Below are 16,599 nucleotides of genomic sequence, written 5' to 3' on the forward strand. Positions count from 1 at the left end.
CATTTTGCAATGATTTTGCTAATGTAAAAACCTTGTGTGATTGTGCCACTCTGAATATTTGAGCAAAGTTATTTAGTTTTTCAGAGCTTCACACTAGAAAAACAAATAGAGCCAGTCCATAAGGCCCTTCAGAATAAATACTCCATTCAGCCTTTAGTGGAAATTTTATTTAAGTGTAGTTTTAGGTCTCCTCACAGATTACAATTGAACTGTGTTACAAGGTCTTTTTCTGAAGTTGCAACGGTTTTGAATGATGCTAGATTTTTATTCCAAATACAAAAGCAAAGCCTTTTAGAAAAGCAAAACTGATCAACTTATCTTTAAAAAGCTAAAGGCTTTCCTCAGTATTCCAGAAGCACAACTGTAAAATAACCTTTAATGACACGCCATATATTAGATGTTTTCATTGCACTGAAGGGAAGAGATTACTCACATGGCTTGCTGAGAACTGATTTTCCTAATTGGGCTTCAATCTTTTCTACATAATCCACAGAAAACCAAAGGAAAATTATCATTGTTGAAGAACAGCCACCATCACCTTTCCACAAGCCAAACCTTCTCAGATCCAGAGTATCCACTGTCAGCTTAGTATTCTTATTAAGAGCCACTGTAGAAAACAGAAATTAAAATCACCATATCTTTCACAGCCATAGGTAATTATGAAGTCATACATGTTATAGTAATTACATGTTAAGACCTAAGTATGATCAGAGTGTATTAAAACAATACTTATTATTCTGGGCATTATATAAAACATGTTGAGAAGTGAATACTTAAATCAGTTCTACCAAACTATGTAAAACAAGGCTACCAAATTTTAACACCAAAAGCTAAACATCTAAATGCAAGAGTCTTTCGTAAGTCATTGTAATTTTGGTCAGAATGTAATACAAAAAAATAAAGAAAAATACTGCAAGTCATGAACCTCTATTTGCTCTTAGCCAATCCAATTCAGAACTGTTCATAACCCTTTACCTACAAGATACAAAGACCACAGATCACCTTGGGAAAATGGACTGAACACAAACCTACAGTTCTATTCCTCTTAGCTTTAGGCAACTCATACATATTTCTTTAACAAACCTAAGGGTCTAAAACCTGTTTTACCTCAAAAACATGCATGGTCATACTTACTATAGTTCAACACTTAATATATGCAGGAATGTGGGAGGAAAGGCCATTAAAACTACAAGCTCACCTCTCAGCATAAGAAGCTGCAAGTTACTAGTGCTTACACTTTCATTTATTGAAAAATGTAAATGTTAAAAATTATTTAATGTCTTTGAGAAAGTAAGTTTATAAATTATTCAAAATGTAAATATATATTGAGTATTTTAATGCAATACTTTAAAGATATAGTTAAGAGAAGGGTAAAGAAAAAAACTATCTTACCCTGAAATGGGATCGTAATGTGCTTGGTTGTAAACTGAAATAAGATTTTAAAAATATACATTAGTTTCCTTTTTAAAAATTGATTAAAACAACGTAATATTTTTTATTTATCTGCACATCTTTAGCTGTTTATAGGCAGAGAAACTGAAAAATACCACAGAATAATTTAGGCTGGAAAAACCCTAAAGATCATTGAGTTCAGTTGTTAACCTAACAATGCCAAGTTCAATATCCCTACTTTGAGATTTTATATTGCCTATTTCACCTAAAACAACACTCCTGAATAAATACTGCAGAATCTAAATGACAGCAGTCTGACTTCCACAGTTGGAGAGCACTAAGAAATGATCAGAAAGTTGTGGACCAGCCCACAGGCTCCTTAGGAAGAAAAAAAATTATTAACACTTGGGACAAAAGGAGTGTATTTGTAAGCACCCCATGATAAAGACTATCAGCTGCACTATTTGAATGAAGGACACTATATAAATGGTCCAACACTGAAGTGTTATTTTGCTATTTACATAAACCTTTGAATTAAAGGCCTTCAAAGTTTCCACTGATGCTACTGCTACATTAAAGACTCAGCTAAATAAAGAAGCCTTATTGTCACTTTGACAGAAAGCTGTCATACACATTGAGTGAAGAGTTTCTCATATCACCACAGTAAGCACCAAGTTGTTTTTTTCAAGGAAAAAAAAAAATCACTTTCCACCTAAAAGCATTGATTTTAAAAAAAATTTAGCTTATCCCTCAAATGATTTTGGCACATTAACTCAGGATTTCCATAAGATATTTTCACTGCTGCATGAGAACTGCTGCACAAAGCTGTTGTTTTGTGAAATGGTGAAGTTATTATTACAAACCAGGATTTCAAAATGTCTCACTTAAGCAAAAGACATAAATGTTGGAACATTATTTTTCAATTGCAATATATAGAATGAGCTTGGTTAAAGACCTTCTGAAACACCTACAGCTGCTACTGCATTGGAGGCACACTTTCATTTCTATTTCTGCACCCAGTGAGTAGCATGTTGCCTATGCACTAATGCTTTTAGTTTTGGTTTTCTGCTCTTTCAAGATTGGTGCATAGTATATATGTGAACTCTGATCACCACAGATTACTTTATTCTAATATCTGTACTATTTCAGAGAAAAGTAATTAGTGTCTATTTCAAATGACATTAACTCTAACATGGTCATTATTTTCCATTGGAATTCACTAAAAGCTTCCTTAGTATGATTTCTCTCTCAGTTCAGCATTTATACAGAACCTTTACCTCTGAACTCTGGGGCCACAGAAAATCCCAGCTAGCTTTTCTACTGACAGCAAAGCAAACATACAAGGGTAATGAACTACATACTGCATTGTTTAGCCAAAGCAATTTGATGCAATGATAACCAAAACCCAGTGCTTCCACACTAAGTTCCACTAGCTTCACTTGACCAGAATTTTAAATATTCTCAAAAAAATCACCAAAATAGACCAACTTACCCTAGCAGGACCTGTTGATAACCATTTAAATTTCCCAATGTATAGACTACCAAATTCAATATCCAATGCTGGGTTCATTTGTCTTCTAGGTGTGCTTCCGGAAGGTAAGCTGATAGGACATTTCTCTTCAATAGATTCTGTTAAAAACTGAAAAAAAAGTATATTTACTAAGAGGGATTTAAATAAGATGCTTCCTTTGGGTAACCTTAGGAATTTTCTCTTTATTTTTGTAAGAATTTACACCCAAAAATTCCTTATTAAAAAGCTGTAAATGTTATCACAAGTATTACTGACAGTGTCTTCAAGAGCCTAACAGTATCTTGCCTCACCTCCGAAGTTTCCATTGCCAATACATAACCTGTGCTCTTTACTAATGTAGAGCCAAGTATGAACTCAAAAAACTGAGCAAGAAAAAAATACCCCTCTTTTGATATCAAAGATACAGGATACAATTCAATGCTCAAGATCAAAATGACACATCTGTGAGAAGAGGCAGATAATGGCTCTTCTGACTTGTTTCAGGATTACAGAGATAAACCAAATACAGTTTAAAGCAAGCAGCACAAGGCTAATCAAGCACAAAATGGGGCAACAAGCTTTTGGGCTTGTTTTAGATTCAAATTCCACTGCTAGCCACACAGGAAAGGGAATTTTACCCTATCTCTGTCTGCTGTCAACAAAAATCCTCCAACTTCTCCGTGCACTGAATTAGAATAGAGGACTGGATGACAAGAAACTACTGATTTATGATCAATATAAAACACTGTGTGAAAAAAGCTTTCCACAGACCTATCTTCACTATGTCCACCTCTAGCTGAGATTACTATTTTTAATATTAAGCCTTTCCAAATGTTTATTTTCAAAACAGGAAATACACTGTATGCAAAAACCCTCAAGCTTCAGACCCAGAGATCTTCTCTGAAGACTGTGCAGAACTCTGTCAGTGAAATAAATTACTACAGCCAGTGCTTGTTGCTGGTACTAATCATATCTGCTCTTAGTACTTCACTTTTGCTCTAACAGGCAAGAAAATATAAATATTGGAGAAATAAATTAAAGGGTTGGCCTAACAATACAGGGGCCAGAAAATGGACTACCTGCTCTGTGTGACTTTCCATCTTGTCCTCCAATTGCTTTGCCAAGAAACAGAAGTCAGATTCTTGGTTTGTTTCTTTATTGCCAGGGATATTATCCTGCAGCAGCTCTGACGATTTTCCTTCAGAAGGTCCATCTTCATCATCACTGGAAAGGACAACTAAAGAGGAAAAAGATGCAGACTTGAGAATATATAATTCATTGTCAACTTTAGATGAGCAAAGAATTTTCTTTTGCTGTAGGCAATATCGACATACACTGCCGAAACTACTCAAGGTCTGTGTGCATGGAAGTGTATGTAACAAATACTGCTTTTTAAATTTTTACCCAAGATCTGAAAAATGATTTGACTATTAAAAGAAAAAGGCAACAACACAGGTGTTTCAAAGAAGAGAGGGGTTTTTTTCTCAATTTAAGCATAATTTAAAAGCACAAGCTTGATTTTTCATAGTGACAGAATCAGCTGCAAATTAAGGAGTCGAATTTGAAAATCCTGCTGTCTACCCTGTTTCTCAAGTGGAAGACACCCCATGCTCCAGCAGAGGACACAGGCACCAGGCTCCATTCTCTAACCTGTACAATGCATTACAAACAACAGAACCATAGAATAGTAGGGGTTGGAAGGAACATCTGGATGTCATCCAGTCCAATCCCCCTGCTAAAGCAGAATCACCTAGAGCAGGTTGTACAGGATCTCGGGTCCAGGTGGGGTTTGAACTCCACAACCTCTCTGGGCAGCCTATTTCAGTGCTATGTCATCCTCAAAGTAAAGAAGTTTTTCCTTGTGTTCAGGTGGAACTCCTTCTGTTCCAGAGTTTGTGCTTACTGCCTCTTGGCCTGCCCCTAGGCACCACTGAAAAGAGTTTGGGCTTCTCCCCTTGACAACTACCCTTTAGATAAAAGCACTGATAAGATCCCCTCTCAGTCTTCTCTTCTCCAGGCTAAACAGACCCAGGCCTCTCAGCCTTTCCTTGTAAGAGAGACGCTTCTCTCTTAGATATGGTCTCTGTCTTCAATCTTTCATTCCGTTCCGTATGTTTCAACTAGGCAGCCATGCATGAGTTCTCCTAGTACCTAAGCATACCAGCAGTAATTGTCAGCAGCACAGATACAGTACATACTTGGGTCAACCGAAACAAGTTGCCGATTACCCCTGCAGAGCCTGTTCCGCAGCTTGCTCAGGTACTGTGAGGTGTCCATCTGTAATTTCCTGATAGTACTAGCTCGTGGTGAAATCACATCCTCACTGGTGGCAGAGACCTGTTTCTCTGACAGATTTCTGGCAGAAGACTCTGAGCCAGGTTCCTCTGTGCAACTGTGAGCAGGCCTGAAGTGATTGTGTGTTAAAGTGTCTTTACAGTCTCTCTCTGATGGCTGTGTAGTACAATTGGTCACCACAATTGTATTAGATCTGCAACTTTGTCCATCCTCACAGGGTGTTCTGTGTCCAGGAGACTGAGTCAAGCTCAGTCTTTGCTCTTTCTAGAAAAGAGGAATCAGAGACAGAATGTAAGCTAATTTCTAGACATTTCTATGATGGTTCAGATCAGTGATCACTGAGACTTGGTAACATGCAAGGCAATACAATCATAGCTTAATGCAGCTGCATTTAGAGCTCAAAAGTCAGGGCTATTTCTCCCTCCCCGTATTCCAAAGGTTATTACTTAAAAGATATGAGGGACAATCTTTTAAAAGTCTATGATTCCCATTCAAACTGAACAAGAAACTATTTCTGATTTTTTAGGCAGCTATCTCTCTGTCTGACACTGAAAGACCAAGCACCAGTGATGTTCATTATTTGGAAATGCATTGCTTGGTCAACTGGATGAATAGGACTAGGAACTGGCAACTAACTCAGCAGCTACCTACTTCTGCGAGGTTTTAACCAGAAGGTAACAGAGATGCTGTTATTGCGTTTAAATGCTTGAATATAAACGACAGTTTGTACTTGATTGATTTCCTCATTCTTTTTTCTTTTTTTTTAATCTTAATGACTGGTAAGAATAAAAACTTTAGGGAAGGGTACAATATACTAAGGAGAAGGGAGAAAGATGACATCTGCAAGATTTCAGTAACACCCAGAATATTACATAATTTTTATATTGAAGTCTCCAATTAGTTCTATACCATCTGTGAAAGGAGCTTCACTTAGGTAGCTAGATGCCTTATTTCTAAAACTGTTTAATCCATGCTCCAGACTGAAGGGAATACACAGTCCTTCTGCTACAACAAGCAAATTCTGATGTTGCAGACAGAACTACATACAATCACTCTTCTTGACACACCACTGAACTACTTTCCCTCAACAGGTATAATAGTATTCCCAGATATACTAATAAATAGAGTAATTATTTTATTTTGGATGTTGCTACTGCTCCTACTGAAGTATGTGTGCATGGGTATACACAACTGCATACATTAAAATTAAGTATGACTTACAGACAGTCTAAGTGATTTTTCTGGAATGTGTGCAGAGCAATCATCAGAAATATGGCCACTAGATCTTCTTTTCCTCTTCTCGGAATCAAAAGAGCTTGATCCCTTCTGACTAAGAGTGGAGCTGTTCATGTTTCTGCCCCTCTTTTCCAGTTCATCATTGTTCTTGTTTTCTGTGTAAGAAGATACAAAGTGATCTAAAAACCTTTTGTATTTCTTCATATCTGTTATGTCATAAATAAATTGCATGGAAGCAGACACCTTCCACAATACTTCTTTCCTTATTTTTAATTGTGTGTGGCTGTCCAATTAGTTAAGATAAGGTATAACCAAATACAAAGCTCCCTTCCAAGTAAGACTTAGCACTCCATACTCCACAGGCTTTCTTTTATCTTCTATTGAATGCAATATTCTCCATTTCCTATTCTAATCTGCAGATACTAATAACCAGTATTCAAAAGACAGCATGTTCTCCCTGGAGCCTCAGCACAGAGCTCATCGTATTTCAGCAGCAAATAAACATATTGTCATATAGGATACACTTCTTAGAAAGTTTCACAAACTATTTGAGCATGCTTAATGTATTACATTCATTACTATAAAAGGTTTTTTATAAAATCAGGATTATAACGGTGCAGTAAAGTTTCTCTCTGTTTTCTTTTTTCCCACAGATTTGATTCATCATAGCTTTATTCCTTTTTAAAAATAGGTATTTGATATATTTTGCCAAACTTCATTTTGAAGAAACACGTGTATAGCGTTCAATGCCTACTTAATTTCTGTGCTCTCCTCATAATACTAGACTAAAAAGAGAACATTTCCCAACAATATCCAAAATCAGTATTTAAATGCCAGATTATTGCTCACTACAAACCTTTCTTCTGCAGCTCCCGTCTTCTAAAAGTGAAGACATTATTTTTTTCTGGTTCCTTAGAAGCCTTGGTCAACTTACGATCATCATCTGTCTTTCTTAGGCAATGCTCAGACCTGTAAATAATATTAACTATGGCTTATCTTTAATGTTGAAAGAATACTGAATGAAAATCCCAATAGAAACAAGAGTTGGTTAGACACAAACTTCTGCCTCCTTTGTAAACATGTGGAACTTGGCAAATGAAACACAAAGTAATTGAGTTCCCATTATGCAAACACACAGCTACTCTGACATTACTAATGAAACAGATGCTTCTAAAAGGCACAAAGAATGAAAATCTGGCATGCTTGACATCAGACACTGAAATGGTATTTTGCTCTAAAGCACGACTGCAGCAAGAACACATAACAAGCAAAAAGAGAATAGTCAGTTGAGTGCATCCTTGCCTTTGTCATGAATATGGTGGGTATGAGGCAATGTAGTATATTTTAATTTAGATTTAGAACTGTTAATAGAATCCACTGGTAAGGTCCTGCAATGAGAAAAGATTTGAAATAGACATTCCTGCTCAAAAGGACCTGAAATAGTAACTTTGAAGGAGCAGGGCAGGGACAGGACATGTGAATGAGGAAGAAACAGAAAAGAAACAGAATATTATTTCAGTACGAGAAATTAGGCAACCTACAGGTGTTCAGCTGAGTTTGTAGTTTCATCCTAAAAAGAAGGATGTGCAAGTAATCGGTTGCTTTCAGGTTTTTTTTGGAGGGTTTTTTGTTGGTTTTGTTTGTTTGTTAAGTTTATTTTATTAACTTTTTTCATAAATAGGAGAAGGTTTTCAGGAGGTACTGATTGACTGAATAGTATGACATTCTCCCATTTGAGGTCTGATCTTGTAAACATACTCTCAACTTACCTGGAGGCTTAATTACAGCTGACAAAACTACATAACTATATTTGTGTTTCTAGTGTATACATTAGGATAACATTTAGTTATATGGTGAACTTATAATTTCTCACAGGAACTTAAATGTAAGTAAAACTTCTCTTCTGAGAACTTATCAGGATTACAAGGTGAAACAAACTAACTTTCATGACTTCTGCTTCCTTTCCTGAGAGAGTCAGAAAATAAAAAGAAAATAGAGATTTCATAGATGACACGATTTAATGCTGCTCTGGAAAATCTGTTCCATTCCTCCTTTTGTCACTTAATTTAATCATAAGTAATTTTGTGTTCATGCTTTTATAATGTGCCTAACTCAGAATGTTTCAGTTGCCAATTTGCAAAGAGATAAGTAATTATCACAATGACTGAAGCCACTGACAGCTGAGTCTGGATCCATAAAGAACATCACCAGCCAGGGAAATTATATTCTTGATATCTCTAACTACATAGTCAAAACTGCTGGAGCCTTTCTGGACAGATACCTATTCTTCAGTGACGTATTTCTAGACTGGAGTATTGCTGCTCTTTGGGAACATTGTAAAGACAAATGAAGACTTCCAGAGCGGTCTGATACTACTGTGATGAACGGGTACCTAAGCACTGTGAAGAAACGACTAATTATCCTTCCGTTCACAGAGTGCTTGGCAAGTGCTATTATTCATTCTGTATATTGAACAAGACAGTCTTCCACAGATCAGACAGCTCTAGTCCTGAAACAACCTCACTACTGAAAACTTGATTTTGGAACCCATGTCCCTCTTTCAAGTATTTGTATGCATGAGTGATATAGATTTGATTACCTTAAAGGAACATAAAAAAACCACTGAACGTTTTTTAGCATTTGTTTCACAACAACACCACAATTCAGGCATTTCAATAATAGGAAACATTTCAATAGGAATGTTTCAGCTATTTGACTTCCCTAAACGGACTTCCTCTATACACAAATTCTGCACACTTTAATTTCACTTCCAGTCTTCACTTATAACACAGTTTAAAATGCACCTCTTCACAGATATATGCATAACATAAGAAGCTATGGCAGTATATACTGAACTGTTTTCAACAGCCATGAAAAAGTAGTAGGAAACATACTTTAAAACCTACCTCAAATTCATTAGTTATACTGATAGGTCAGTGGTGACTTAAGCAAATGTATTTCACACTATGTTGCAGTGAATAAGCAATGCAAAATCCACCAATTCTGTAATACCAAAAGCAAGAAAGGAAACTGGGAATTTGCAGCAAGTTCTAGCTGATAGAGAAAGGATAAACTATTACCACCCTGTTCTAATAATTCACCATTTTTTTACTTGACCTGAAATTTCCACAGTACAAAACTAGCATAATTTTCAGTAAAACAGAGCATGCAATCTAGCTACTCTTACAACACAAAATAATCTCTATTTGGCCATGTACATATATATACGTGTAACTGTTGTAAGGAAGGGGCTTTTACTCTACTCTGGAAGAAGAGAGACCAAAAGAATCGGTACCAAGTGTCTTATGCACAGACTTTAGTGACAGAGAGGTGACCAGGATCAAATCACATCTTTGTTGAAATAAGCCCTAAAGTCTCCATTATTTATTACATATTTATTACAACTTGGGCTAATGTGCCCAAAAAATTCTCAATTTACTCCTTCAAACCATTCCGGTGCTTAACATAAAACTCAACAGCTGCCCTTCAGATATGAGCTTGAAAAAATATGCAAGATGTTTTCTTAGAATTAGTGAGCTATATACAAGAGTCCATGTTTTTCTGTCTATGAACTATTTCCCATCATCCATAGCAAAATTAAAATTTAGTATTTAAGATATTAAAAGTTATAGATCTTGAAGATTTTGTAGTAAAACAAAAAAACCCCAACAATCCAAACAAGCTCCCCCACTTCAGCCAGCTTAAAGATATAGAAAACTATTTATTAGCAACAAATATAATAATTTTAAAATTATTCAGTTTAATAAGCTGTTCTAAGTCCCTCATTTAAATTGCAGCTTTGTCAGATTAATTTAAGCAGTGGTGGGAATTCCAAAAGAGAAAAAGAAAGGAATTCTTACTGATTTAGGTTCTGTAAAATGTTCATTTATCAGAATGAGGAATATTACTTACTTTTATCTAGAATTTTTAACGTTTCTTTAAGCTGGAAACTTGATTTTTCCTGCCCTCACAAATAATTCCTCTTATCCTTCCTCTATTTCCTTCCCCCAGATTTCTTGCTATTTGTTCCTGTGGATACTTTGCTGTTAAGCACAGAGGCAGCCATAAAAGACAAGAAGAAACAGCTTACTCTGAATTCAACTGCCATCTTAAGACCAAAACAAACATTATATAATTCTAGTATCTGATGTCTGCTAGTTTTATATGTCAAGCATTACTGTGATACTCAGTCAACCTAAATGTAGAAGAGGAAAAGTAGATGTTAAGCAATGAGAGGACACACACACCGCCTTTAAACAATAGCACTCTGCTGGGATTGAGAACACTGGTGGATTAATGCAAAAAGAAATTAACTACCACAGAGAGGAATTTGAAGAAATTTTGCAAAAGGAGTTAATTGAAATCATGCTAGAACATGTTAATAACAGGAAAGCTTGACTTTGGTACTGGACACAAAATCAACCTAAATGCGTTTGAATTATTTGTACATCTTCACAAAACAAAACACTGATCTATCACAAAAAGAAATCCCTTCTATGAAGGAAAAGGAACCTATTAAAAGCATGTACAGCAAATCAGAACTAATGCAACATTAAAACAGCTCTTTGGAGCAGCATGTGAGTTTGCACTCAGGAAACTGATCTCCTGCATCAAGACAAGAGTATAACAAAAATTGTTCCAGGAAATTTTTTTCCATTGTGAAGTTATGGCATTTCAGAAGACTGGCAAAATCAGCAGTAACATACCTTTCAGACAGAAAAGAACTTGCATGAGGAGAACTTTGTATTTGACATGTCTGTGGACTGGAAACAGGTGATGAGGATAGTTGGCCGGATTGTAATTTGTCAGCATCAGATAAATTTGAATCAATTATTACGTGGCTGTCTACATATTTTCTTCCAATTTTTGTCCTCAGGACATTCGTCAAGATAACTGTGGGTTGCCTGCCATGCATATAACAGTAAATCATAAATACTGTACTGAAATTTAGAGAAAGAAACTTGTCATTAAATTAATATATCTCAGAACTTTGGTAATCATCAAACATTGTTATTTTCAGTCCCCTAGAGACACAATGAAATCCCACTAAGGAACTTAAAATTCAATGTAAGCAGATAAACACAAAAAGCAACAAGAGATCAGGGTAAGAAACACTAGCCAGATAATTTCACTTTAGCAAGATACAAGTCACACTACATTGCCTCTAACACATCATTGAAGTATTGTTTAAAAACTGGTAAATGGTTCTCTCTAAATGACTCTCATGTAATACCTGTACACATTTCTCAGAACTGTGGAGCAAACAATCTTGATTTTCCTGTGAACAAGAAGCCTCCAGTAAAATAGACTGAATTTTCTCCAGTACAAAGTCAACAGGTAAAAAAAGCAACACACACAAAAAGGTGGCATTAGATTTTCTTCCCCTCCTCAACTTCATGGTGGCATTCTAGAGAATAGCAATAGCAAGGCTCAGAAAAACATCTGCAAGTGTTAGAAAATACAAGCATCAACAATAAGCTAAAGAGAAATATGAAGATGCAACTGCTCACTTGAGCACAGATGTGTAAGAGCAGCACGACTTTTTTCACACAATGCCATTGCAGACAGCTTGTTGTATAGCTCTTGATTCACCACTTGGATTCTCAAACTGGGATTTAAATTCTGCCACTTATATTGAACTTTATTTTGCATGAGGATGCATTGTCATGGCCTCTTTTCCATGTTATGAACAATATTGTCTTTTGGGTATCAATTGCCTAATTGTCCTGTTGTCTGTATTCACCCCCAAAGCACACGCCAGCACAGACTGTGTCATGTCTGAAGAACACTCAGATCTCCTCTTGCACTGGTGGGATTTTAATCAGGAGACTGCCTTACAGACAAGATGTTGCAGAGGCACACAGGTGATAAGCAAGGAGGATATGATTGGCAGGAAAAGTCTAATACAGAAGAATACTGTAGTCTGATGTAACCTCCAAAACAGGATAAACAGTCCCTAAACTGTTAACCAGCAGCAGGTCAGAGATAAAACTCAGCGAAAAAAGCATTCATTCTAGCCATACTTTTCCCTGAGTATCTGCAGTTGACCACTTCTTGTGGGGGTGAGAGCAGTGGTGAGGGAAGGAAGATACTGGACTTGGTAGGCTGTTCTTCTCACCCTTTATGCCAGTTCTTCCTATTTTTATGAGTAGTCTGAAAGGGTAACAGTGAAAATACACCATGATACCTTCTCTGAGAAAAGAAGGCAGTTAAAAACAAGTGTACTCTTCTTTTCACAAGAATAAAAAACCCCCAAACATTTTGACAGTCCAATGGTTTAATAAGAATGAATTGGTCTTGCCAGTATAGGACCATCTAGAAGCCATCAGATCAGAAAATCCACCATCTCTCTCAAGGATTATCAAAAGGAACCAGCTATAGGGATATCCAATCAAGTCAGATGGCATGAGAATGTATTTCATGAACAAGACAGCTGTGATACAACAAAGAACAATTTCTAATGAAAAAAAACCTGCAAGGAATATTTTGTTTAGTGACACAAGGCAAAAACAACGTACCTTTCAGACAGAAAAAGGCTTTGAGTAGGGTTTAAAATTTGCCATATCTTTAGGCTGGCAGCAGATGATGAAGGTGGGTGATCTGACTGCAGCTTGCCAGCATCAGAAAAATTAGCACCAGTTTTAGGTTGCGCCTGTGCGTATTTTCTTCCTATTTTCGTCCTCAGGACATTCGTCAAGATAACTTTGGGTTGCCTGCCATACATATAATAATAAATGAATAATAGGGTGCTGAGAACTTGTTAAGTCACATGAATTCAGCAAAGCTTTTCTCTAAATTTGCTGTCTCTGCATCATACCTTATACTTTCAGTAGGATTAAATTCACTTCCCTGATAATTTACAAAGCAGTTCTATTAGAATAAGAATCACAAACACCCCTCTTGATCAGGACAGCCTTTCAAGGTTTCTTCCTCTGGCATCAAAGACAAACACATCCATATGGGATTCTGAAGAGGTAAACTTTCAGTGCAGAAGCACAGAAACTTTGGTGCATCTTTGAATTGCAAAATGACCAAAGTAGCCACAATGGTCTTACAAACTATTCTGAAAGGGTACAGTTGAGCACTTGCAGAATATGAAAACAAGCACTCACATCACATTGTGGCATTTTATTTTAGAATCATTAATATTCCTGGTTTCCACATGACAGATTAGATTATGATCTTTCTGGGGAAGAAATAATAAAAAAACTAGTACAATCTCTCACGTTTGAACCTCCAGCTGATTTCTATTCAGTTTCACTACAGAAAGGAAATACAGTTATGAATTACAAAGTTATTAGAAACTCACTGGTTAAATTCTTTAAACAAGTACCTATACTTTGTTGATTCTGCTAGAATGGTACTGCAGTCTTCACATAAAGAACTAATTCTGCAGTATGGCCAGTAATTTGGACTGTTTCCTTATAAGCAACTAAACATTATATATCATAGATGATTTGTCAAGATTGACTTTATTTTCAAACAGGTGAGAACTGGACTTGTTTTCCCAGTACTGGTCTCAAAAGGAAAGTGAAGTTCAGGCTCATTTGTTGGTTTTAAAAGATTACTGAATCAAGAATTGCTTTTTCTATTGCATGTCTCATGTAACAAACTAAATTGTTCACCTTGAAGAGCAGGAGTCTTTTCTTTCATAGCTATACTCCTCACACAGCTGTTACATACATACTACAGGGGTATTTCTTAACCAAATAGCTGTTATTTCTCAATGGGCTGACAAATTATAGTGGTCCCACTGACATTCTCCATTGAGCTTAACAGCATTATTACATGGCACTTTGTGTTAAACACATAGGTATGGCAGGAAAACTGCTGAAGAACAGAGGTACTTGAACCTAAAAAAAGATTTGGAACTACCATGCTAGCAAAACAAGTTGAAGTTGGGGAACATGTTTCACATAATCCCTATATTTTGCTCTTCAGTATTCTCTGCATGTTGAGAGTTATTTGGCTGCTTCCATCAATATAGAGGGATTCCTCAAAAAGGATGGAAGAGTCCCTGTTAGGCTCTCTGGCCAGGTCGAATGGAACTTGGGAGTAACCTGGTCTAATGAGAGGTGTCCCTGCCCATGCAGGAGGGTTGGAACTAGATGATCTTTAAGGTCCCTTCCAACCCAAACCATTCTATAATTCTATTATTTCTTTTCCATGATTACTCACCACATTAACCAGACACATGACCCCTGATTGAACTTCAAAATACAGTGAGGTTCCTATTGCACAGCTCAGAGAACCTGCATACAAGCTACCAACAGTGGTCAATCGGATGAAATCTCTGTATCACTGAATGCCACCACGTGTACTCAATGAGCTACTTTCTCTTAGAGCTCTGCTATGAATATCCTTACCCAGTGGTACCCAAACTTATTTTGATCATGCACCCCTATTACTAGAAGTATTCTGAGCACATACTTTCCATATGTTTATTTTAATTTACATACATGTACTAATGTACTAGTATTATTCACATTATAAAACAAAAAATTTAAAGAGGATGTGATAAATATTAAATTTAATGTTTATTTCATTTATTAATTGTACAAAAAAATATTACTTTCCTGCATTCCAACAGATTGTCTTGCACACACCATACCTTGGAGACTACTAGCTAGACAAGGGACAATAAACTTAAATGGTTCCTATTCTAAGTTAAGCAACTTAAGCTCAAGGGAAGGCAATTTCCTTCACTCTTTGAGCATCTCTTAGAAGTTTCCCCAAAGAAAAATTAATCAGTAAAGAGCTAAAGCTTTATTAAAAAAAAAAAAAAAAAAAAAAATCTGTAGGAGTGCTACACAAGGGATGGGTCCTAATTAACTCTTGCAAAAACAATCCAGGGTTTCAGAAGTGTGAGATCAACTCTCTGAAGGCAACGAGGAGTCATGTATAAAGATGGTCTCATTAGAAGACTGACATAATCCACAGGAGTGCTCCAGAATGTTTTAGGCAGAGCCAAGAAAAGGCAGGTATACATTTGTTCTTCTACCTAGACCTCTACATACTCCATGAACACTAATGCAAAGAACTGTTGTTTTTAAAGAACCTGTGACTGAGTGTGAGCATATGCTTCAAATGCTGTAGACCTAAAAAAAGTTTCTTCTACACTCCAAGGACACAGAGATCGAATTTAATTTAAAGATATGTTTTAACTACTGGAAAGCAAGTACAGGTCATGAGGGACAGTTTAGTAGCACTTATGTCCTACACCATGAAGTCCAATTGTAGCAGCCTAGAGAGAATATAGTGAGCGAGCATGCAAAGTGTTCTTAATTTAGCAGAGAAAGCAAGAGACTTTAGTCCCTGCTAAATCACAAGTCCTAGGTTTTTCCTGGGATTCTCAAGTGTTCACTGTTGATACATTAACTGTAATTTAATGTCAGAAGCGCTCCAAGTGATCAGATTTTGTTGTTTGTCCAACTTTAAGGTATATTAGAAATAAGGAATATATAAACAGTACGTAACGAAATAAAGAATGTATACATTTAAGAAATGTGATAAAAATTCAAAATTCAACTACACAAGAACTTGTTAGACTTAAGAAAATTTGCAACTACTAAAGCAGTTAAAGGCAATTCCATGGTAAGAGTCACCAAGTAACTCATGCAAATTCATTTTATTAAAATAGACATTTACTCCTGTGCTTTAATTTCCTCCTTAAAGATAAGAAAAACCCAAACTACTTTAGGGGTCTGGTTACTAAAGAATTGTAGTGTAAAGACATTTTAACTTTAGGGCTGCCAAAAGAGATGAAGCAACGAAAGACTGAGCCAGATACTTCCCTTCTTCCTCTTAATAGAACCTGAAATTGCAAATATTGAAGTATCTAAATGTTATTTTTCCTCTAAATACAAAACAGTTGCAGAAGTGGCCCCTATCAATCTGAAAATGTGAATCAGAAATTGTCCTCCTTAAAAAAAATAATTTTAAAAGTTTAAAAATCATTACTGCAGAGCACCATGAGACAACATAAATGTGTTCTTCTTTAGGAAACCCTTCAGTACTCATGACTAGAATCATGCTGAGCCTAACAGTGTATTTCCCAGATCCTGGTTATTTCAGTTTTCGTTATCCCCCTTGTAGAAATGCCAGATTATTATTTTCTTTGTATCTGTCAAACACAAGATACCATAATGTAAAGATAACAGAAAGGT

At 36.2% G+C, this 16,599-nt stretch overlaps 1 protein-coding gene across 7 annotated transcripts in view; it reads right to left on the bottom strand.

Moving 5' to 3' along the window:
- The window catches only part of SENP7 (SUMO specific peptidase 7), a 47,440-nt gene that overhangs the window by 18,361 nt on the left and 12,480 nt on the right, over positions 1–16,599 (bottom strand). For 5 of the 7 annotated variants that reach the window (XM_051622225.1, XM_051622203.1, XM_051622234.1 and 2 more), the window contains 9 exons: positions 12,952–13,146; positions 11,140–11,337; positions 7,290–7,402; positions 6,419–6,588; positions 5,101–5,461; positions 3,982–4,139; positions 2,885–3,031; positions 1,393–1,426; positions 434–607 (listed from right to left, as the gene is read on the bottom strand). In XM_051622225.1, coding sequence (XP_051478185.1) covers positions 434–607; positions 1,393–1,426; positions 2,885–3,031; positions 3,982–4,139; positions 5,101–5,461; positions 6,419–6,588; positions 7,290–7,402; positions 11,140–11,337; positions 12,952–13,146 — 1,550 coding nt within the window. The remainder of the gene's footprint in view (positions 1–433; positions 608–1,392; positions 1,427–2,884; positions 3,032–3,981; positions 4,140–5,100; positions 5,462–6,418; positions 6,589–7,289; positions 7,403–11,139; positions 11,338–12,951; positions 13,147–16,599) is intronic. The other 2 variants (XM_051622219.1, XM_051622242.1) reach the window with 2 other exon arrangements.

The sequence above is a fragment of the Apus apus genome, chromosome 1 (genome assembly GCF_020740795.1).
Source record: "Apus apus isolate bApuApu2 chromosome 1, bApuApu2.pri.cur, whole genome shotgun sequence".
Classification (NCBI taxonomy): Eukaryota; Metazoa; Chordata; class Aves; order Apodiformes; family Apodidae; genus Apus; species Apus apus.